This window comes from Pleurodeles waltl, chromosome 3_1 (assembly GCF_031143425.1).
Source record: "Pleurodeles waltl isolate 20211129_DDA chromosome 3_1, aPleWal1.hap1.20221129, whole genome shotgun sequence".
NCBI classification, from domain to species: domain Eukaryota; kingdom Metazoa; phylum Chordata; class Amphibia; order Caudata; family Salamandridae; genus Pleurodeles; species Pleurodeles waltl.
In genome coordinates, this window is record NC_090440.1 from 669,081,860 (window position 1) to 669,106,776 (window position 24,917).

At 43.8% G+C, this 24,917-nt stretch overlaps 1 protein-coding gene across 8 annotated transcripts in view; it reads left to right on the plus strand.

The window, feature by feature from the left end:
- RAB3IL1 (RAB3A interacting protein like 1) overlaps positions 1-24,917 on the plus strand; it is a 139,795-nt gene that overhangs the window by 111,866 nt on the left and 3,012 nt on the right. For 3 of the 8 annotated variants that reach the window (XM_069223227.1, XM_069223222.1, XM_069223226.1), the window contains 5 exons: positions 8,149-8,277; positions 9,446-9,558; positions 17,402-17,425; positions 18,342-18,441; positions 19,868-19,934. In XM_069223227.1, the coding sequence (XP_069079328.1) occupies positions 8,149-8,277; positions 9,446-9,558; positions 17,402-17,425; positions 18,342-18,441; positions 19,868-19,934 (433 nt within the window). Of the gene's footprint in view, positions 1-3,369; positions 3,496-8,148; positions 8,278-9,445; positions 9,559-17,401; positions 17,426-18,341; positions 18,442-19,867; positions 19,935-24,917 lie in introns of all 8 variants that reach the window. The other 5 variants (XM_069223220.1, XM_069223225.1, XM_069223228.1 and 2 more) reach the window with 3 other exon arrangements.

Consider the following 24,917-nt stretch of genomic DNA (forward strand, 5'->3'; position numbering starts at 1 on the left):
GAGTAGGTTGGGCATGTTTGGTATGATTGGAACGGTAGTAAAAAATCATGCTTACTGGTGTTGGTGAATTTTTCATAACTTTTTTAGAAATGCCACTTTTAGAAAGTGGGCATTTCTCTGCGCATATAACACGAGTGCTTTGCAGCCTGACTCCAATCCACATCTGGGGCAGGCAGAGTGCCCCCATTGTGTGAGGATGTTTCTTGCCCTCACACAATGGACAAATGACCCCCTACTGATGTCTGCAGACAGGGCTGGGTTGAAAGGGTGTAGTGTTTCACTTGAAAGGGTCACTTTGACGTTACCCCCTGATCAAAATCATTTTTTAGTATAAGTAGAATGCACCTGCCCCATGATGTCAAAGTACTTTTGGGAGTGGTACTGAACCTCTGTTAGAATGAATGCTGGACTGCGCAAAGGACTCATCTGCACTGCTCTCTTGTTGTCCTGCTGACTGGTGTCTGCTGGGTGGCACAAATAACTCAACTGGATTGCTTTTCTGCTTGTTGCCCTGCTGTCAGCTGCTCCCTGACTGTACCTAGCCAGAGGACTAATCTACACTGCCACATGGACCCTGGTCTTTGTTGTGTGCTGGCCTGGCTGTCTGCAGCTCCCCTCCTAGTGCCTAGTGTTTCTCTTAAGGGGCTTGCTGGGTTGCCCCACCTGGTCCTTGAGGAATCTCAGGGACCTTGCAAAATTCCCTCTGTGACTCCGTGGTGCTTGATGAGCTCCTCCTACATTCACACTCCTTTACTCTCTGGAACCAGCACCTAGGGAGCAAGTCTCTTCTTCTCTTCCAGCCAGCAAGTGGAGGGTGCTTTTATTTGCCCTCTTGTGGAGCGTGTGGTTGATGCTGATGTTTAGCACCTGGGGAGCAACTTTTGCCCGGCCCTTTTTCGAAGGGCTAGATGCGGAGGGGGGATCAGCGCTCCCACAGTCAGCACTATAGGCCCAGTGCGCACCTCCGGGAGCAGGAAAGGAAGCCGCCGTGCCTTTCTGGGGTCACCCCCGGAGTGCCTTCCTTCTGAGAGTCATGAGCGAGCGTGCCCTGGCAATCAAAAGCCCCCCTTGCAGGGTCCTGTAACCATGAATGCAAGGCAAGCGGAGCCCGCAGCCAGAAGAGAAGTCAGCTTGGTGCAACCGGACCCACCTAAAAACTAGGAAGGCGGACTCCGTCCCTAAAGCCTGCTGGTATCTACCCTGGGGTGCCCCCTTTCCCCTAGCAGGACTCTCGGGAGACGAGTGCTCAGAGGAAGAGAAGCCCTGTTTGTCTGGGGAGGATTCCACTAAGCTGGTAGCACATCACATGCTTGCGGCACCCCCCAGCTGCTGGCCACCCAGAGCAGCGGTTCCCTGTGTTAGGGGGCTGCTGCTCTCTCCCACTATTTTGTTATGGAGGTCCCAGGAAGGTCTCCCCGCTCTCACCTACCTTGGAAGTATACGCCACAGTTGGGTGAGCCCGTGACAGAGGTCCCTGCCACATGGATTCACCACATGCCTGTGTGCTCCATGAAAGGGTAACAGCGTGGCCGTAACCTGAAGAGAAGATGCGCAGGACTTTTGCGGCCTGCCCTTCTTTAATAACTATATTGCTTACAACAATAACGCCTAATATTCTGCGTATTTAACCTAATCGGAGTGCAGTGTCTTGGCGCCCATAATTGCACTGGCTATCTGTGTGTTTCTCCTTACAAGCCCAGGCGCCTCGGTGGCCTAATTAATAGATCCAGGCACTCTCTGCACAGCATTTGTAATCTGTGCTATCTTTACCAAATTGCATCTAGGTGCTTACACAGTACTTTGTGAGTGAGTTATACTGTTATGGCCCCATGATATATGTGTGTGACTGCACAACATTTGTGATTCATCCTGTTCTTTCTCAATAATTTTGCGTCTCAAGCTTTACTACTGCATTTCATGCCCGGTTTCTATAACATATTTTGTGTCTGTCGTGCCTTGTCAGTATGATGTGAATTACTGCAGGATTTGCACAATGAGGTCCTCTGCATTTCATACAATGAAGTCCTAAAATATGTAGTTTTGGGTTCTCTAAAGGTTTGGACAACCAGTATTACTCTAGTATTTACATAATATGCACAGTCTTAATGACTTATGTCACTTATGATCTAATGATATCTTTACAATATAGGAACTCTATTTTTGAAAACCCTGTGTGGAATCTCTTTTGTGGTGTATTTATTGTGTCACTGATGTGAACATGTTGCGCAAACGCTTTACACATGTCCTCTAGAGATAAACCTGACTGCTCTGCACCAAGCTTCCAAAGGGTGAGGACAAGTTATCTTCGGTGTGTAAATGACTTGCCCTTACTAGAGTGGTGGGTTCGGCCTGGCTGAGGTGCATGCCCTATCCAACCAGAAACCCCCATTTCTAACAGCAGGCTTTCAAGTACGAGCTTGGGCAGGCTCAGCAACAAAGAAAATAATAAGGTTTTTCGCCCATCACTTGAATTTAAAGTGTTAAGCCAGAGGGCAAAATCCATTTTATGTGGCCTGGGACTGACTCTAACCTCTCAGAAAGTCACACTGACAGACTTGTGTCTCTCTGGTGCAGTTCCACAAAGACAGAGATACTGGAGTCAGATGGAAGGAAAGACTGGCTTACAGGGAGACATAAAACTATGCGGGCTGAAGAGACATGGTGAAGGACAGAATATATACGTATGTGTAGTATCACAACGATTCAGAAGGCACAGCAAATGCACCCTGGAAGCGCTCCTCATGCGCCTTATCCCTCCCTACCACCACAAGTCAACTGACGTGTGTTGGTGCTCAGGAGTATATTGTGTATGCTGAGCTCACGTGTAGCCAGACAGTTGTAGAACTCCCACAGCCAAACTGGTTGCAGTCCTCAGAGGAGCCAGGTAGTAGGCGGGTGGGAGTGTGTGGGGTGAGGGCTTTGATTACAGTTAACCTTGAGGATCGATTTCTCAGCTTTGTCTGGCAACTTTGTCTAACCGTGTCTCCCCTTCTCTGTTATTTCTCTTCACACGTCTACTGTCTCTGTTTCTTTCTGTTCCTCCCTTGCCACCTTTCTCTTGTGCTGTTTCTCTGTTTCTTTTGGTCTCTATATTCTTACTGGTCGTTGTATCCTTACTTTCATCCTCCTATTTTTGCTTCATCCCCATTTTCTTCCTCGATTTCCCGCTTCTTTTTTTATTCTTATTGCCTCTTTCTTAACTTCTGTATGTTTCTCTGTCTATTTGTGGGTCTCTATGGCCTTTGTTCTCATATCTTCAATGCACTGTCATCTCTTCTTGTCCCCTTTTTCACAAATTCCTGTCTGTCTCCCTCATCCTTCCTATCTCTCCCTCTTTCTTTCTTGTTTTCTCCTCGGCTCCCTCAGTAGATCGGAGTACCCCCTCTGCTCTCTCTGCTCTTCTGTATCGTCCCTGGAAAGTCCATCCACATCACTTATGAGCCTGAGTGGCCAAGCCTGGCTGCCGAACTTTCTTCCTCCTCTTCCTCACGCCAGGTATTCATGGCAACTTTTGGGTGGTGGGAGTTGTTGTGGATGTGAATGATTAAAGCATGCCATTGCAAGTTTTCATCAGTGATTGAAATATATTTTTCTTTGCCTTTTACTATGGTGCAGTGTTCTTACTTTCTCGTCGAGGTGGCGGAGTGTTCATATTTTTTTGTTTTTTGATGTGATTAATTTTCTCAATTTCTTCCTAAATGTGGTGGAGTATTCTTTGGTAGGGCCGTTTTTCTCTGCATTTGTGTGTGGCTGTGTTGTGTTCTCTTTGATGTGGTGGATTGCACATTTCGGTTTGTGTATACCCTTTGGAGATGGTATTCTTTACCCTTTGGTATGGTGGAATGTTTTCTTTTCTTTTTGTGGGTAAGTATCCTTTGCTGCTTGGTGTAGTGCAGTGTTTCTTAGTGGGATGAAATATTCCTAGTTCTTCGGTGTAGAAGACTGTTGTTTGCTCTTCAGTTTGGTGGAGCATTGCTTAGCCTTTGGTGTGGGATCGAGTGTCTGCTCCTTCATGTTGTAGAGTCTCCTTTAGTGATTTGATAGGTGGAGTGCACTTGGCTGCTGTTTGATGTGGAGAAGTGTTCTTGCTCTTTGCTGTGCAGAAATGTTAGTTGCACTCTGATGTGGTGCACTTTTATTTATAGATGATAGTGTGTTCTTCTTTGGAGACTGGAGTGGAGGAGTGTTCTTTGCACTTTGGTGAGGTGGAGTTTTCTTTAAACTTGAGTGCGGTGGAACATTCTTCTCTGCCTGTTCACTGGAGCAGTTGAATCTAAGTTGTTATTTGCTGTTGTGGAGTTTCTTTGCTCAGTAATGTGTTGAACTGTTCAACTCTTTTTTAAAATGTTCTAGAACTTTGCAAAACAACAAAATACGATTTCAATATATTGATGCTTGTAGTAACAAATACACCTTGCAATAATTCATACTGAAGATAATCGTGCAATAAGTGAGTAATTGAGTTTGGCCACTCCACTCTCCTACCACATAACCACCATATTGTTGGCATTGGTTGTCGTTAGAGGATGAATGGCACAACATTTCCCCACAAATCCACCAGATTCAGCCTGGGAGGATTATGCCTAACCCGGAGTATTCGTCTTTGTATAAATCATATGAAGCCAAAATGTGTGTCAGCTGCAAGTTATTGATTCGCTCTTTCCTTCCTCTATATTTCATTTAGATTTCCATTCCCATTAAGGTAGCCTGCTTATTTGCTGACAAGTTCTTAACCGCCAGTGTTGTTTATTTAATACGCGCGGACCATTAAGTACAATGACGTGTCATCACGTTTACCTTGGGATTTAGCATTTCTAGCTGAACGCACTTTTATTTCCTGCAGACAGCAGCCTGCGGGCACTTTACAGAGCGATGCGTCACTTAGACTGCTTTTCCAGTACAAGTGGTTTTCTCTGATGTGCAGTTTAAATATTTTTGTCACGCCACAGTAAGCTTTCTCTTGAAGCCGACCCAGCCGTAAACCTGGGTTATTTTTTTTCATAAAACTCGCATTTTATTTTATTTTTGTAGACTGAATCAAATGCACCTTTTTTTCTCACTGTGTGTGTGTATTTTTATCAAATGCAACAGCGAGAATGGGAGCAGTCGAATTCAGTGAAGGAGCTTTTTGTAAATCACGCCATTATTAAGCCATGCTGTGCACTCCATTTCACGTCACTAAAACTTGAACTGACAATAAATGTGACGACATGCTTAATTTTTCAAGGGTTGGATAGCAGCTTCAGGGAATACCCCCGCCAGCGTGACCAGGGCTTTGCTTCCTTAGCTCAGGTAACACTGTTTTAGGAATGTGGGACTCAAAGCAAAGTGGTCAGTAACTACGGATAGCACTTCACACTCAACTGTTTTTACCCATTTGCTTCTCTGCTCGTATCTGGTGTTAGCCAGGACCTTTTGATTTTACTAAAATTAAATCAATGAAATATACAAATTTACAGGGTTTTTAGCCAGCTATCCTAATCCGTTTATCTCTGTCATTCACAATTTTCTCCCGCCCTTTAGAGCATACAGCATTGGGCAGGTGGTCAGTCCTCATAAAACACTGGCTAACTTCACTTTGAGTGATGACATTCTGCCCTTTCACTAGGAGCCCACCCCCACATAAAGTAGTTCCCTTCAGTGCCAGAGACTACTATGGCAATATGTGCTTTTTAAAACTTAAAAAAATATTTTTTTAATTTCAATTTTTATTAATTTAATTTTTTGAATTTTTTGTCAATTTCTTTTTTAGATTAACAAAGGTTCGGGAGTTGGTCTCAACAGTAAAGTTTTGTAAAAACATTGACAAAGCAAAACAAGCTTTGACAAAGCCGAAAGACTGGCAGCCTAGACCAGGTCTGTTGCCTTTGCCAGTGCTTGTCTCATTTTGTTTTGATTTCTGTAATTTTCGACTCTTGTCTTCATTTTCTTTTTTTTCCATTATCCAAATAAAACATAGTGACAGAGTAATATAAGAGGAAACAATACATCAAAAATTGGACATTGTCTCCATTTTCAGATTTCATAAACTTGGACACAAACATCCTGCAATATGGTCCGTCATAGCAATTTTTATGTTTAAAGTGATTGGTGGTAGGCAAGTGCTCTGCTTGTATCACGTCCGGTGATGAGGTTGACATGCTGATGTGGCCACCGACATCTTTGTGGTCTCTTTTGTAGTCAAATATATCTGTTAGCCCTCTTATTTGGAACCTCACATTTAATTAAATGTCCTCAGCAAGAAGAATCAAACCTTGGTGGTTGAATTGCCATTCTCCGTCCTCCTCTTGTCCTTTCCTATGCATCTTGTTCACACTTTGGAAATGATGGCGTGATGTTACACATTTATTATTTTATCGTCAGACAATTACCTGATGCCGGTTACATTGCGTGACAGAATGGTAGTACACTTGAAAGTTTCTTCACTGAATTGGGATGCTGCCACCTTCTGTGACTTTCCTGGAGATGCCAAAAGGGGTAGTTAAGAATCTTCCCTTTGTGTCAGTGGTACCCACTTCGTAAGCAAAACCTGTGTATTTAAGACCGTAGTTTGTGTAGATCCAATGGATGCCCATATATGATTCTTTAAGTTTTTCTCGTGCACTCTGGGAGTTAATTGATATGTGGATCGTGGAGAATTAATTTGTTATGCTTTCGTTGAATATACATATCTTAATTATGATAGTTTTTTGTCTGGGGACTGCGATTGAGATAGGGAAAGGTCTACTGTATTATGGTGGAATGTCCATCCTTTTCTTTTGAGCTGCACAGCGCATTGTGGTCTTTGATGTGGTTGAGAGATTGTACCTTCTCGCTTGTTAAGTAGACTATCTTAGCTCATTGTTGTGACAGAATATTTCTCCCCGTTCTTTGTTTTGTTTGAGTGTCCTCTGCATTCTGGCTTTTGTGGATTGCTTTCTGCTCTTTGGATTGGTGGTGTATTCGCTGTTCTTCTGTATGAGGGAGTGCTCTGAGCTCTTTTCTTCCATGCTCTTCAATAGTCTGAAGTAAATGGCTGCTCTGTTTTTTAGTGACGTTTTCTCTTTGATGGAATAAAAGCTGCTGTCTTGGTAAAATGGAGCCTGAATGTGTAAAAAATCACAAGTGCCCTCTGCGTGTCTTTAATCTGTTCTTGGCTGTATTTTCTGTTTATCCGTATTTTGTTTCTAATCAGTTCAAAGAAGTTTTGGCCGAAGCATTCTGTACATGGAAAAAACAATTCTTTCTGCAGAGTCATCTATATTGTCAGCCAGATTGTGTTCCGATGGATTTCAAACTTAGAAAGACTTTTTGTATGTATCCTTCCGTTGTGCATGTGCACCATTAAAGTTTAGTTTAGTTTACAGGATTTATAGAGCGCATAGCTACCTGGACGCCTCCTAGTGCTAAAAGGGCACACCTCTGCAATGGGGAACCTCCCTGACAGCAGGGAAGAAAATCAATGTCCAAGTTTAAATGGGTGCATGTGCACACAGAGGCTTAACCTATCTCAATACTTTCAACAAATCCACTATGCATCGCATACGCACTCACACACAAACACATTTATATGCATGCACACAGACACCCATGCACATCATATATACTTCCTACATACATACACACACGTTTACACTACCCATACACCTCATTTCCCATGCGCATGACTCCTGCTATCGTTTCTTGGGCCAAGAAGGACCCTTTTACCATGCTAGGAGCTGTTTGGTCCCTGTTAGTGAGACTTACTTGAAACAGATATCTCACTGCCTGGCCCTTCATTCATGTTCTTATTCCATTCCCTGCGGGATGGTAGAGGCATTCACAGCCAGGTAGTGTAGGAGAGACCCCACACCCTGTGGAAGAAGGTGTGCGTATCCCCCGATGCTCTGCAGTGTTTAGAAATGATTAATTTTGTGGCTATATTTGCTGTAAAGATTTACAAACTAATCCCTTGTCCATGTCCGGTGTCTCCTTGCTCCTCCTTTAACCCCTGCTGCTCTGCTTCTCACTTTAATTTCTTACACCCTGACGCTTGCTTTATTTCGGCCTTCTTTTTATCACCTCTCTCGTCCCACTTGCTCTCTCCTTTTCCCATTTCTTTCTCTGTCTTTTCCTCGGTGTGCTCTCCCTTTTCCTTCACTCTTCTATCCTCCTGATGCATCTCTGCAGGTCGACACCCTTCTGTTTGCAGAGTTTGAGGCTTGGAAGGAGTCCCCAACGTTAGACCACTCGTGCCCATTTCTGCGGAGGATTTACCATGAAGATATTGAACCGTGTCTGGATTTTGCCAAACATGAGGTACGCTGTAAGTTTTGGTGTGTTCCGATGTCTGAATGGCACTTTATGCAGTCAGTAGATTATGCTTTTATCTCACATTTGACAATCCCCCAATGCCCTTTGGGTAGTTCCTGCATCTCCCCTCCTGCAGTAAGCTCTGTCTGGATTCCCTCACTCCCATCGAACTGACACTGGCTTCCTATTCTACCATTTGCTTGCTTCCTCCTTCGGCACTAAGTATTGGCTGGTTCCACTTCTGGGCGTTAGCTGGATTCCCCGTGGCATTGACTGCCTTCTGTTTCTGATATTGGGTTTTAAATGGATTTTCTGTCTGGCCACCACACATTGGTCTGTGGATGGATTCCACTCTGGCTTCGGACTTTAGTTGTATTCTTTTCTGGCACTGAGCTTTTGCTGTTTTTTCCTCTGCCATTGGGCTTTAGTTGAATCTTCCCTCAATCACTGAGGTTTTGCGGGGTTCCTCCACTGTCTCGATTTCCCATTGGTCTGTGCACTTTGGCTCAGTTCCTCTCTGGCAGGGGTTGCTGAATTAATTGTAGTCATTGGTCTTTGGTTTCCACTTTGAGAAACCACTTTGGCAGGATTATTTTTTGGCAAAGGGTATTCATGTGTTTTACCTTGGATAGCAGCCATTAATTGGTCTCCACATCGGGCAGTAAGCATTCAGTCAGTGTCCTTTTGCCATTGGCATGAATAACCAGATTTGCCTTCTTCCCCATTTTGACAAAGGGCTTCTTCATGTGCAGTAACGTTTTTGCCAGGAGACCGCCGCACTACCACTGTCTAGTGGTGTTGGTAGTAAGATTCTAGTTCCCAGAGTGTTAGGCGCACAGCACCTGTCTCCAGGACTATGCACAGCCAATACCCACGCCCAATCAGCTGCGAGGACAATGTCCATCATGTGCTGTGGGGTTGCATCAGGGAGGAGGGCCTAGGGAAAATTGTTCTACCGGCCCCTAATTCTGGCAATGCTGCCTGTGTGTGATGAAAGCTTGCACTGCTGATGATGCTTCCTCTGATGTCCTCTTTCTGTTTCTAAGGACATTTGTGCACCTATTGCACAAGCTGTACTGTGCTGCGTTTGTTAGCGAAGGCTGGTAGAATTATTTCACTATGCGAAACCAAAATGTGTGGCTTTATCACTGCTTATTGTTCTTTTTATCCTAAGCTCTCAGAACTGGTCAAGTGTGCAGTTGAGAAGAACACTCTGACTGTGGAGCCAGTAGCATCGCAGAGTCTGCCGCTGGTTAAGGCATCTGCAATAGAATGCGGAGGACCCAAGTAAGGAACTCTTCCTGTACACCAGCTTCTGCCCCACGCGCTCATATCTAAGTTGCTGCTACTTTTCCATAGATTGCATTATTTTTTTACTATCACAGCTTCTTTGTGTGCAGATAGAGGAGGCCCTATTCATACAGATTTTCCATTCCACTCTATTTTCTTTTCCATTTCAATTTTCGTTTTTATGTTGCCCTGGGTCTGGGTACAGCTTTTCTGTTCTAGCTTTCTGAGATTGTCTTCCACTTGCAGCATACCAAGTGCATCTGGTTATTCATTTTTCATGCTCTGCTCTTTTCGCCCTCTCTTCTTTTCTCTTTCTCTCATGCTGTCTCTCACATGCACACACATTTTCTCTTTATATCTTTTTTCTCTCTTGTTCTCTCTTTTTCTGTTGCTGTCTTTTGTTTATCTCTTTCCCTCTTTTTTGTAATTCTGTTTTTATCATTGCAAGAAAACAACCAGACCAGTAAATACATTGCAGCTTCAGAAGGCATGATTATCAAATCAGAAATATTCATCACCCTTTCTCTTAATCAAGTCCTCCAATCCCATCTCGCGAGCCCGCCCAGTCGAGACTTCTCACATTGCACAATCATTAACTCACACCACATGTGAATCCTGTAGTCTTGCGACTCCTGGGGAGGCACACAGTCCACCTCTTTGATCGTTCCATTTCCCCCAGATTTTGGGTCCACTTTCTTGGAAGCCCCCTGGCCTCATAGATCAGCTTCTCTGCCAACATACACCAGTCTAGGTCAAACTTCCAATCCTCCAGTTCAAGTGGCTCATTTCCTTTCCAGGTGCGGGCGATGTTGTGTTTTTCCACAACCAGTCCCAAATTCATCTATATCTGATCCATATGATAGATATCAGTTGTTTCCCAGATGTTCAGCAAACACCACTTGTGCTCAGGTTTTGCATTATTACCACACCTCTCCCTCTTTATTGTTGGTCACCTTGCCTAGCACCTTCTCTGACACCATGTCAATTGGACACTTTTGCGATAGTCTCCTCCAGTGTCTGTGTTTTCCACAGCTTGAAGGACACTCTGCACCCAGGGGATTCCTATATTTCTTTGAAGATCAACATGGCCATGTGCTCAGGCATTTATATTTTTGCAGCATGAGGCAATTATAGATTCACATGCTGAGCAGTAGGCCACCATCTAGAGAGAGGGTCTGGGAAATATCTTAGGAAAGCTTAAATAAAGCTCTTCATAACAAATGTTGCTGTAGATAGACATGCTCTGCTTACTCCTGCCATTGAGTGTTTGGCCATGAATGTTTCCAAATTGTTTTTCTTCTAAGAAGTTATGAGTCACAAGAAACTTACTTCGTGACTTCTTCCTTAGCCCACAATGCACCAGGACAAAGACTCCATCTTATATTGTTATTTCAACCGTCAGGCTCGGACGTTGCAATCTCCAGAAGCAACAGCAACATCTCCAGGACCTCCGATGTCTGAGAATCAGAGGCTCCAGAGAATTCCCCCCAGTGATGGAAGAACTCTACACATGATTAGTGATCAATTAGTTTTAAGCAGCGTTGATGCAGCTTTCTCAAGGAAACTCAGGCCATGTTGAGAATTACTGCTGAGAAAGAGTTATGGATAAAACACCCTTCCAATTCTATTCTAAATGTAATTCAGAATTCCCCTGGTCAGACAGTCATCTGACCTACAGCCTCTGCTTGTCTCTGGAGCGTTTGTAGTCATTCTGCTTGGTATCTAAGGTGTTCACGTGTAAAAAGACCATCCAGTACCGACTCAAATGCTGCTGAGCATCCCATAAGATGTAGTGGTGAGACTCATCCGAGATGCTGGACCTCTTTGAAACCAAGGACATCGTTGACCCCAATGGGAGCAGGGAGAACAGAGACCAGAGGCTTTGGCCTCAGACATCCCAGAAGCAGAGGAAGAGGAACACACATTATACCGCCATTGCACTACACTCGCTTGTGGATTAACCCCAGGCACAGACCTTAAAAGCACGCTCATTTGAGGATTAACCCCAGGGATTGACCTCAAAAGCATCCTAAGAGAATAGGGTATCAAATCCTGAGGTAAGCTACAAGAGGCACTAACCTTAGAACCCGGCTCCTGGCTCTAAGAACTGTAAAGCTCCATCGGCTCTAGGAAAGCCTCTCGCAAAGGGCACTGAGCCTCGGTATCCATTCATGCTGGTTCTACCACCATCCTCCAAAAAGCCATCCGAAGAGCTGTAATCAGCCTCAAAACTGACTCTGAGACACACCCCGAGTTTGGCTGCAAAACAGGCCTTGATGTCTAAATCAGACTCCAGTGAAATTCCATTCACCTTTGAGGTCCCTGAGTTGCCCAATATCAGACAGTGAAAGATTTTCATATATCCCTCCATAGGGAAAATCTTAGCATGACCATCTTCTCCCACACAATCAGCCACATACACCTTACATACTCACGATGTGGATGCTCACCTTCAAAGAGCGAATATTGGATGAGCTACAGTCCTTTCTGATTCCCAAGAAGGTTAGGGACAAGGCCACTAATCTACATCTTCTAACTTCCAACCCCTAGGCCTCAAACAGCATCAGCACATCAGAGTCCTCAGTCATAACAGCGCTCTTCTCACTCTGGCCACTATGACTCAGATGAAGGCAGCCCTTATCATCCTCAAGATTCTTATGACGACCCTGTTACATTTGTGATGGGAATGAGTCTTGGCAATATATCAATGTTGACCCCCATTGCAATCACATCTTAGAGCCCTATCCTGTGTAGGCCTCCCCCCAAATGACATCACTGCCTACCATGCATTCATACAGAGGACTGCGTTGCACTATGACGTAAAGCTCCATTTGGTTGACGGGGAGGCAAACAGCTTTTTGGTTACAACTTTCTCTAAAACCAAGAGATCTGTCTAGTACCTGTCCGTGTTAAAAAGCTTGGCGAAATGAAGTACAGATAACTCCAAAGACCCAGTCAAGGTTAGAGTTGTCACCCCATATGTTGAAAAAGCTACAAGATTAGCCCAATGACCCAATTTACATCAAGGGCCATGTTTCTTTGGTGGTGCAAATAGCCAGAAAGAGAGTCTGCGCTCACGGCATGGTCCTCATCCATATAAGGAGATCAAAAAGAAATGTTTGCGAATGGAAAGTATGTGACTGTGGGGCAGCCACCCAGTGGAGGGTGCCAGTTAAATTGGACTTTTGTCCATATATCGCCACCATCACTGGGTGGAGATGGAGGAGTTTGTGAAACATCTCCTTGAGACCTCCCACAAGAGAGGGCAAAAACTCATTTTGGAAGGGAATGCTATCTCACACATGTACATTTGGTGTGCCTGCAACTTTGCTGACACCATCTCTGGGGAAATCAACTCAAACATCCTTATCAGTTGCCATGCCTGGCTAAGAGTCTTGTGTTTTAGACCAGAGGTAACACCTCATCAGAGTTCTGTTTGATGAAGAGTCTTTGTTCAACCCCTGGGTTGACTCAGTGCTTGAATTTTTTTTTAAAGATACCAAGACTGTTAAGGCTGCGCAGGCAATATATACTTAAACACCAAAGTCTGCCTTCCTCAAACAGTAGTTGAAAGGAGGTCCTACATTTTCCACTTCTACTCAGAGACAGGGATACCACAACATAAGTCATTTCAGCACACACAGGGACCCAAGTCCTTTGGCAGAGGTGGCTACCATGGCAAGGCAGAGGCAAGGGTAGAGATGGCTTAACAAGGGTGCATCTACCTCTAAGCTGTGACTTCCCATCACCCACCATGATACATCGCCTGTCAGGGGAAGGTTGGGGTTTTTCCTTTCACAGTGGAAGGAAATAGCTTCAAAAAATTGGGCTCTCAGTGGTACAGTAGGGGCACTGCCTGGTGTGTCATTGAATGCCACCTCGTACCGCCTTTCCTTATGTAATGAGTTGGACCTTCTACGACTACTACAGGAAGAATTACAAGGAATGTTTTCCAAAGGTGGCATTGAGCTCGTGCCCCCAGTGGTGCCCAGAATCTACTCCCTTTTCTTCCTGATTCCTAAGAAAGACAGAACTATACAGCCTATCCTAGATCTCAGGCTGTAAAACGTCTAATCCTTTTGGAGCACTTTCAGGTGACCACCCTGCAAGATGTCATTCTGCCGCTCTGCACGAGTAATCACAAGGCAACCCTCAAACTCAGGGACTCGAAATTCCACATCCCCTTAAATACTATACATCACTGCTATGTGCACTTTGTGGTAACTGGCTAACACTACCAATTAGAAGTTCTGCTCTTTGGGTTCACAACAGCCCGAGGTTATTTACCAAATGTGTAGCTGTTGTAACTGTGCACTTGAGCAGAAATATCTTCCATATCTTTCCTTGCTTAGGCGATTGGCCGATAAAGAACTGCTATCAAGTGAAATGTGTAGCAGACACTCAGAAGAGACAGTCATTGTTACACAGGCGGGGTTTCACTGTCAGTGGCAAAAAGTTGCAGCTTTAGCCACAGCATTTCAAGCCCCTTCTGAAGGCTGTGTTAAATTCTGAAAGCCCACTCAAATCAATAGGGCGTAGTGGCATTCCAAAGGCTGCAACATCTTTTTCAGATGCGATGTCCCCTAACTTTAAGAATGTAATTAAACTGTTAAGGAAGATAGCTTTATGCATTGCGATAGAGCTGCATGCAAGGCAACATGCACACCAAATTAAGGAGTATCTAGTGAGGCAGTAGTTACAAGCGGAGGGTCAATGGGAAGACCTAGTGATGGCTTAGCCCATGGCTCAATGTACTGTCCTGTAGTGAACTTGTTTCTCCGCAGGCCTTTTCTCGACCCATTACTAGAGGTGACTATTATCACAAACACCTCACTCCTGGGGTGAGGAGCACATCTCAACCACATGTCTTTTCAGGATACCAGGACACCACAACAATAGAGTTGGCACATCAATTATGTGAAACTCATGGCAATCAGTTTAGCTCTCAGAGCTTTTCACGGGCTCATTCAAGGCAAACAAGTCTTTACAAAAACAAAGGAAAAACATTGAGTGAAGTTCTTGACATGTAAGTGGCAACATGGAAGGAGCAAATGTGTCCAAGGATACCCTGCACACAGAATGATCTTATAATGCAACATCCGAATACTCTTCAGTAAGAAATAGTCCTGTCTCATAATTTCTTGCCCAAAAGTAATACACATTTGGAGTACTTACAATCGACTCATCTACTTAAAGTTAATGGCAGAAAACGCAAATGATCTGAAACACCTGAAAACTAGAAATGGAAAAATGATAGCAACCACAGATTAAATACTAAGCACAACTGATAAAGTCCTAACTCAAATACATGAACAAGAGAAACAGCTCACACTACAACACGATTGAATGTGCTCAAGCAAGTAAAATAAGATGCTGCTGCTAAAGGAAACTGATAAGCACCGCAGGTCTGCTAACAATAGCCGAGTGTTTACAGAGAAACTATTGAAAACCCAAACACACAAAACCAGAAAATAGCCATTGTGTAAACAACGTTAACCGGCCGAGAGATAAAGTAGACCTGACTCTGTACAGAGGTGACTCAGTGAGGAGGAATGGCCCTTTCAAGGTTTTCATCCTTTCTGAAAGACCACAGACGAGTAATACAACCAGGCCCGTTTAGCTTGGAACCTCCATGAGTATATTGGGGTGTACTGCAAAGCTCCTCGCTATCCACAGTTCTTATTAAGTGGCATTAGAGGCTTTTGGCAGCCTTGCTACATGGCTTTTAGGTAACCTTTTACCTGTAAGCTGCCATACGCATTTTCTTCCATACGCTTTAAGTAGATAAGTCGATTGTGAGTACTCCAAATGTAAGCTGATGATATCCACTTGGACTTCGTGGTGAACCTTAAAGAGAACCATGTCTCTTTAAGTACAGAGCTCCCAGGGACGATGGAGACTATAAAGGATGAAGGTTTCAAAAGTCAACCCATCTAAGTCTGATATTCTGTAGTTTTCGTTAAGAGTTGGTCTTTGGGAGCAACTCTCCGCATTGCCTCAATATGTAGCTGTCCTGTTCGAGTGCGGGTAGTCAGAAATCTTGGCGTCTCAATGGACTCCAGTCTGGACTTTATGCCCCCCAGTGCTGTGCGGCTTATCTTCAATCTTTTAAAATTTGTAAGTGTGTCAGTGCACCTTTCAACTGTTGCTAGTCCATAAACGAATTTAATTTAAGTCAGATTGTATGGGCAGCAACATCTATAACATTACAAAGACTTTTTCTTGAAGAAAAAGTGATGTAAAGGTATGCTCTCGGACACAATATAGTTGTAAAAGCGATTTGCCAGGCCATGCTCCATTTTCAAAACAGAATTCCTAATTGGGGAAAAAATACACCCTACTCCCAGTTCCAATAGTATTAACTCCAGGACGTTTTTGTCACAGTGAAAACACACCGCTCAAAAGGACCATGCATGCATTGGGTGTTTGTCAGGTAACAGTGACACATTGCTTGTAGGCCAAGGAGGTGGCTTGCCGTGGACATCGGTGTATGTTTTAGGGCAGTGGGACCATGCGGTCTTGGTTTACCAACATATGCGCTCCATGGACTCATACCCTGTTAGTTGTAAACTCAAACCCCGGTGAGTTTCCCTCCTAAATCAGTAATTGGTTTACACATTAGTAAAGCATGTGGGGATTGCTTTGAAATATCTTTAAGGCTGAGCGGAGACTCGGGTACCTTTCTTAAACACACCACATGACCCTGCGGTGTGTTTCAGTGAGGCCACGTGTGTATTTTGTTACCTCCCTTGCAGCCATGTGCTCCAGTCATGAGGTGCATGTTTACAATCGAGTACCTGCATTCACTCTGCCATTCCTAGGATGGCTTTCTTAATGTGTTAAAGAAAAAGATTGTGCTTTCCTCTACCTTATTCTCAGTATATGTCAGAACATGAAAAATGTCAATTTAGTTAAAAAGGAGAAAAAAAGCACAGCACTCAGCTTACTTAGATATCTATTTAATATTCTGCAAAAGTTTTGCGGTATGTGGGGTCAATGAACCACAAAGGTGAATAAGGGTTCGTTCATATAGTTGCATTTTTGGTATTTTTAGTTATGTTTTCCCGCCCCCCTGAAATGGGCATATATTCTGGGACGTTTAGCTCTTTTTCACTGGACAGGATACCAAAAGGGCAGGGGGTGGCTGGACTGCACACTGTAGGCCACAATGAACACGTAGCCTGAGAATTCCCATTTTGGTGGCTCCTTCGGTAACTTGATTTGTGCTGCACGTGTCCTTGAAGCAATGCAGCATGAACACGTGGACATCAGTGCCTAGAGAGCGGTGCTTCACATGGCGGGCAATCCACCCCACGCGGTGCTGTCTCAACTGAAGTTAGAAACTTTGACCATGACTTACTCTCTTACATCACACGGGCCGGCTTTGCTGAAACGTCCTCCCATTGGTTGGCCAGTATCCATGAAGTTGTGCCCTCTCCGTTGGTGTAAAAATGATCAATATTATCATGGTGGTAGTTGCTGTTTGGGTGTTCGAAGTAGCACGAGATGGTGGACAGGTGTTGGGTGTTTAGGACCCTCTGCCCAGATATCCCCCCACTTTAGGCAAACACATGGCATGCAGTTTCTGGGACACCTCACAGTGCTATGCCTGGACATTGGCCTTTTTCTGCAACGAGTTGAGGTGCAGTAGTAAAGGTGCCCCCACATGCCTTTCACATATTTCTCTATGAACGTAGTCTGATGGGATACTATCCCCCAAAATTGTTTTCTCTCTTATTCGGAGGAGCTCTGTCTTTATGATATTACGCTTTCTTGGTGCGCACTTGGGGTGCGGTGAAGGATGCCTGGTTTGATTAGATTATTTTTCTGTTTCCCGTAGTGGGTACCGAGCACACATTGTTACGTAAGTGACCTTACGGTTCATAAAGCGAATGCTGCTCCACTAACCCGCCCCTGACTAACTCTATGTATGGATTGATCTCTTGAAATCTACTGAGCTGCAGTGGCACCTAACACCGTCAATTGCAAAAACAGAACACCCCTCAAAAACTGAGAACGGGAGAGGTAGACGCTGCCTGACTGAGAGTGCTGCTGTCTGTCCTAAAGTGGGCCCGCCCACCTGAGAGAGACACTGTTAAACCAGAGACTCCCTTAGGCAGGGTCTACTTCAGCGCCTGAGTAAGGGGTTGTATGAGGGAGGGTGCTAGAGTGAGAGAAAGTGAACTACAGAGAGAGAGAGAGAGACGAAGGGAGAGAGTGAAAGAGAGAGGGAGTATATGGAGCAGGAGAGGGAAGAGAAGGGGCGAGGGAGTGAGAGAGAAAGAGAGCGAGAGCAGGAAGGGAGACGGGGAAGAGTGAGATAAAAAGAGAGAACCAGTGGTAGAAAAAAAAGGGAATGAGAGCTGGGTGGGATAGAGAGAGAACGAGAGACAGGGAAAGAAGCACAGAAGGTAGAGAGAGTGTAAGAAAAGAGAATGTGAAGGAAATGAGAGGGAGTGTCTTGGCAAAAGAAAATGGTTCTTTCATGTCATATCATAGCCACTATTCATTGCCAGGTCTGAAGCCATCATCCTGCTCATGGCTGCTCCTTTTGAGCTTCAACCCCCTATTAATTTGTCCAGCTTGTTGCATGCCCTCGTCCTTCATGACCCCCCTCCTCGCCACCACCAAGCGCTTTGCCTCTCTACTGTCCACTGAATGGCAGAGTGGACTGGCTGATGGATCTTCCTGCCCTGCCTCCTCTGCACTGTCCGCAGCGGATGCTCTAGACCGGCAGACAACATGGCATGACCAGCAGCTCCTCTCTTCTCTTCCCACAGGAAGTGTGCACTAAGCGGGATGTCCAGAGTATGCAAGCATCGCATCCAGCTTGGGGATTCTGGAAATTATTACTACATCTCTCCATCCTGCAGGGCCAGGGTAAGTCCTCCATGTTTATATCTCCGTCCTGCAGGGCTCTTTATTCTGCATCTGATGTCCATCTTAGGGTCTCCGTATGCCTTATCCCATTCACTCCTCTCCGTGTTCCTTTCAGTGGGATTTTGTACTCTTGGATTTATTAATGACACCATACCCTAATTGTGCTCCGGTTATTTCCAGAGGTGCTCAAAAAGATTTTCCTTTATTATCCTCAATAAAAATCTTATTAAACTGAAAAAAGGAATTTCCTTTCTTAGATGAAGTGTGAGCTAAGGACCCTTCTGCATTCCACTCCACAACCCCTCATTGAGGCTCTTCTATCAATTTCTCTTTATCCTTTTATTATCTTTATTCAACTAGCAAATCAAAAATGTCTGCCAGTTCTACATTTATCTACACATTCAAATCATTTGCATTCGTGCATTGGAAAGGTGTTTACTGAATGAAGAGTAGAACAAGGTACAGTGGGTTTAGTATCAAAATGGGTAACTGATCGTGGGAGACCACAGAATGAACCATGTTTGAAGTCTGTGTGTGCATCAGACTCTTCAGAGCTGGTGTCACTGATCTAAACTGTAGGCCTGCAACTTCCATAGAAGTTTTCATTATATTTTTTTTTGACCTTTTCTCTCTTCTCCTTTCCCTGTTCCATGGTCCACATGAGCTGGGCGTCATTGTATTTTCTAATTGGGAGAGCATAGGTCACTTGATCTTTTGGTGAAAGTTGTGATCACTTCTCCTTTATCCTTGTTTTACTTCCCCCCTTCACTTGAGTATTGAGAGGTTGCTATACTGATAGATGCTGTTGATGTGTTTTAGTAGTAGTTTCTCCATCATTACCTTTTCCATTGTTCAGCATGCCACAGCCTCCATTGTCGGTTTTCAGGAAAATCCCCTGGAACCCTTTCATCTTCCCGAAGCCCTAGCAACTATTTCTTCCTTCTCTCTGTTTTGCTCCACTCTATCTTCTCTCTGTAATATCTCATCCATCATCTTGCTGCTCTCCCTTGCATCATGGTGGAATAAAGGATACTATGAGCTGGGCGATCTGTAATCGTGACCCACTACAAGTTTGGTGTCTAGAACTGCCTTGCCAGCTAGTAAGACTCCTTCTCCCTCTCCTTTCATTCGCTTTGTGCCCCCTTCTTTCTCATTTGGTCTTCTGTCCTTGCCTCTAACCCTTTGTCTCCCTCTCTTAATTTCACTCTGATCCCTCTTTTCTCTCTCACTCTGTTTGTCTCACCCTCTCTCTCTTCCCCTTTCCTCTTCCTCTTCACTCTTTTACACTCTCAAGCTCTCTGTCTCTTGCCCTCCCTCTCTCTGTCTCTGCAATTTCTTATTCTTTATTCATTTACTCTCTCCTTTGTCAAACCAGTGACCAGTCTCCCATGCTGCTCTATAATTACCGCCCTCCCCTCTCTTTCAGATCACAGCAGTGTGCAACTTCTTCACATATATCAGATACATCCAGCAGGGCCTAGTGAGACAAGATGGTAAGAATCATGTGATGGGTGGATATGGGTGGGGTATGAGGTGCTGGGACTATTAACTCATGCATATTCCAGAGCAGTAATTGTCTTATCGATGTTTGCCAGGTAAGGCGTTCATGGATTCCCACCTTCAAGGAGCTATGTTGAGGGACATTATGCATATGTAATCAACACAAGGACCAACCACCCAGTAGGAATCCGGGTCAGCTTAATCAATTAAATGCACAACCATGCCATGGGTACAATTTTCTCAAAGATCTGCTGCACCACTGGTACATCATCTACTAAAGGTCTGGTGGTATATAAATAAATCAGTAAAATGTCCACAGTATAATGTGCTATATTGTTTTTACAGTATCCACAAATAGAAACATCAGTACAGACGACGCAAGGTACAAAACAACATATTTACATACATATATATATATCCAAAAGACACGAGGTAGCCACAGTGAGTTTCAGCATTAACAGGAGTGTATCCCCATTTTGGAGTTTTTTTGACTGGATAACCCCGTGGGTTGTCGATGTTTCGACCGAAAAGGAATTAACCCACAGGTCTCATCAGGACAGGGGTAACTGACTGATAGCCTCAAACAGAAGCACCTAAAGATACACACTGGACAGTTAGACTCAGAGAATGTTTGAGCTTGCCAGAGTGGGTTTGTTGAGCCATCATGGTGCCTCTCGCTGGATGTCCGTGAGCTCCAAAGCCCTTTTAGATGATGGGAAGGGCCTTTGATTGGACATTAATGGAGGGGGTGTAAATAGAAGCCATATAAAAGTCTCGATCCAGACAAGAATGAAACACTCACAAAGGAAAGGGATGAAATCCAATACATTATGTCTATATATTTATGGTATTATATTTTACTTGTATTGCTCATATAGCCACACAATAGATATTGCATCAGCACATAATGAGGACAAAGATCAAGGGCACAGACATGGATGCACAAGCTAGGGTAAATTATTTGCATGGCTTGAAATTATAAGGCGTTAGTTACTCCTGTCTGATTATAGTCACTGTAACCAGGATCCCCTAGTGCAGTGCTTCCCAACCTGTGGTCCGGGGACCCCTGGGCGTCCACGAAGCCTCCTCAGGGGGTCAGTGACTGCTTAGAAAATTATATAATATTAACAGATTAGGTCCCCAGCTTTCCATAATTGACTCTGTGGGGGTCCCTGGATTCCAATAATGATTCATTGGGGTCCCCGGGTTCCAGTATTGATATAGTGGGGGTTCACAGAAGTCAAAAGGTTGGGAACCACTGCCCTAGTGGGTTCTAGCGTTTTGAACATTCAGCCATCTTTGCACAGCTGGGAGGCTGTTCCAGAGTTTCCGGGCTTAGGCAGAGAAGTGTCTGTCACCCCTGTTCTTGTAGTTTACTCCAGGTTGAGTTGTGGAGTGTCATGTAAGGTAAGCGGAGTCGTTAGTGTGAGGTTGTCAAACCTGTGTCGGGGATCTTTGTAAAGAGCACTTTCTACCATTCTAGCTTACCAGGGCTGCAGCTTCTATACTCTATTGGGTGGGCACCTCTAATATTTATGCATTTATTTTGCTTCATCACGTTGCACTTTCTGTGCCTTTTTCTCTGTATGCCGTTAATTTACTGTTATGATAAATGCCCCCCTTCTTCATGCCTAAAATGTCCTTTAACCTGCTTCAATAATAAAAACTAAAACGGAATGCTGACTAGGTGTTTAGTAGCACACGCCCAGGAAAAAAACACCTATATACCTGCTTGTAGTTCCTTCTCTCCTCTGAACGGTTCTAAGTGATCTTGACGTGCCTTCAATTGGGTGCTCCAGAGTATGCCCACATCTTGTTTTCTCTTTTTGCATTTTTTTATGAGAGTTTAAGAACTGTCTCTTGGCTTCTTTACCAATTCTTCCCCAGCAACTCACAAGAGATATCTGTTGCTGGAAAAATCATTTCTGACTGAAAGAGGTGCCGAGGTTTGAGGTAACCTCCAAATGGTGCTCATTGCAGAATTCCAGAGGGAGCTGTGGCAGTTTGCTGGATAGGCTCCATGAGAGGGTGGAGGGTGCAGCATGGATAGCCAAGCAAAAATGAAATGATAAGCGGCAAATGTTTGGTGAAAGGTCTATGTGCCAAAAGTAAGAAGCCCAATAAAGGGGATTTAAAAAGGAATAGAAAAACATATCTGTGACTTACCTTATTCATCCAGTGCGTCCCCGCAAAGCTCTGTGGGTTGACAGTCAGCATGGTTGAGTAAGCAAGAGGTGGTGGAGAGCAGGAAGCAGAGACAAGTTGGACAAAATAAAGTCAGGGATACTTGTGAAGAGGACTACCAGGAGACACCATCCAATGCGAAGTCTGAGATAGCCCCGGGAGAAAAGAGGAACAGTGATGCAAGCAGATATCAGTGTCTGTTCAGGCCAGATGGATTCCTGGCGGGCTGAAGGACAAAGGAAGTAGCAGGTTCTGGTGGCACTGCAGTTAGGTGAGCTCTCTGCAGCATCAACATCTTACAAGCAGTGTGGTGAACACAAGCACAAACTTCAACATTTGGCACAATGGAAAATCTGTTGCTGACCAACCTGTGTCTCGCCCTTCACTGTAAAGAATAAATGCGAAAAGTAATTTGATGAGACCAATGGGCAAAGCAAGCATGGAAAACATCAAAGCAGTGTAACTTCTGTCCAGCTAACCCAGATATACTCTAAGGAAAGCTGGGAAAGGGCTGAATGTCACCATGAACAGTAAGGACAAAGGGAGGGAAATGTTTGAGGGGAAGGGGCATATGCTGCCAGCAGACTCTAAAAGAAGTCTAAATATCCAGTAAGAAGATAGGGGCGATTTTGGGTAGATAAACAAGTATGTAAAATGTAGGGAAATACATCTAATGATGTAAATATCAGTGGAAAATAAAGGGTAAGCTGCATATTGTTCAGTACACACAAAAGATGTAGAGGGGCGAACAACTTAGTTGCTGCAGGTACCCTCACTTGAGTCTTGACCAACACACTATTACTAGTTCCACAAGCAATATTATATTGATAGGAATATCAGCAATTCCTCCTTTTCAGAAGAGGTGGTCTGACACAATCATAGACCACCTCTCCCCACCCCGGTAGAACAATGCCACCAGGGCAGACTTAACCTCTTGGTTCAGGCATACTAGAGGGAGTTCCTAGATAATGTTTTCTGGATAATGCTGGGATCCAGGTCACTAAAAATACATAGTGGACTACCAGTGATTTTACCTTTAATAGGGGTGTCCACTGGTATGGTTAAAGCCAAAAGTAGACGGTAAGCCTGAGTGTAATGGCTTATGTCATCATTAAAATAGCCAACATGTTTCTGCCCGCACTCTGAGCCTGTATTGGTCTGGGGAATTCATCAGGGCTATGGATCCCTATCTATGTCTTAACAGGATCTCACTAACCTATTTTAGGGAACAAGCAGCTGGGAGAGGCATAATTTAAGTGCACTCGAGCAATGCTCCCTTTGACGAATGTGTGACTACAAGGAGCATCCATTAGATTGTAATAGGGTTCCCAGATGATCATTGTCACTCAGGTAGGACTTGAAAGTGTTCCTCTTATTTTTTTCGACCCCTAAATGGAATGCATTACCATCCTTTACAGCCACATTTATGGTGAGAGGGAGTTTTAATGTGGCATGAAATCCCTTGAAAGGGTTGCAAGCTCTGTTTCTCAGTGAAATTGAGGATATCTAAAAAAAATAATACGATGCCTGATTAAAGTAGGGAGTATCGCTTGACTTAAAGTTATAGAGTTATGTTTGACAATATAGCTGGGTAGGCCTTTAACCCAGGAGTAAAGTTACATTGTTTGCAGTTGTGTTATCAAATATACTTTTAAGAACAATTATTTCATATTTGGTGTTATTACTTGTAATAATAAATTCGTTTTCAAATGAAATCAAGATTTTCCCTTTTCAATGATTCTTCCTATTGAGGTATTACAGTATGCAATTTAATTAAATACAATGTTTTGTTGTACTGGATACATTTATAGAAATTTTGTTTAAGGTAGATTTGCAATCTTCTTGAGGTTTACATTCTTAGGTATTAGAAAGTTGTCCATTTCATTTTTAATTGTCCTCCAAGGTCCTTCACCAGGTTGCTGTAATCTCTGTACCAACACTCAAGAGCAGAACCTAATTGTGAAATGGTTATTAATATCCCAATAGAGTGGGGTACCCAACAAAGTTGCCCACAACTCCTCCTGTCATTTGCTTCTTTTAATTGAATTCCTATTAGGTTTAGCTGGGCAAGGGATCAGATTGGAGCAATTATGAGCCCTTCCATTGGAATAGAGTGATATTGGAGTATGCTTGTTTTTTCTCTCTTGTGGCAAGATCGCTCCTAACGGAGACATAGAACTCTGTGGAGATCTTCATATGCTTAGTATGGATCATTAAAATAAAAAGAACAGTGCTTTTGGAAGAACTATATTGTATTAGGAATGGGATGCAAGAGAGATATAAAAATGAGGACAGTTGAAGTACTGGGACGCAGAATACATTTTCTGTTTTCTTTTTTGAATTGTGGGAAACCTTGTTTGTTTCTCTCAATAGGCTTTCTGTTCATTGCTGAATTCTCCCTCTTATTTGGAGGGGGAAATGTATGAAGATCCACTTTGCAAATAACAAAAAAAAACATTGTGTTCATTGGAATCCCACACTAATAACTATTAAGGGACATCATTCCACCTGAAGGATCACAACCAAATGGCCTTGTTTCATATTGTCTAGATTGTATTTATTGTAAGTTTAAAAAATATGTTTTGCGAACATTTGTTGTGTATTATAAAATGTAGAAAAGCACCATTTACAAAGATTGGAAGAAAAATGTGGAGGCAAATACCTGATTTCATTCTTCATTATGGCCCATTGAACTGGAGGTCAGAGCAGTGTATTACTGACAATGCCACGAACTAGAGCTTTTCTAACACATAATTATTTGTGACTCTAGCAAACTCTTGTTGTCCAAAACT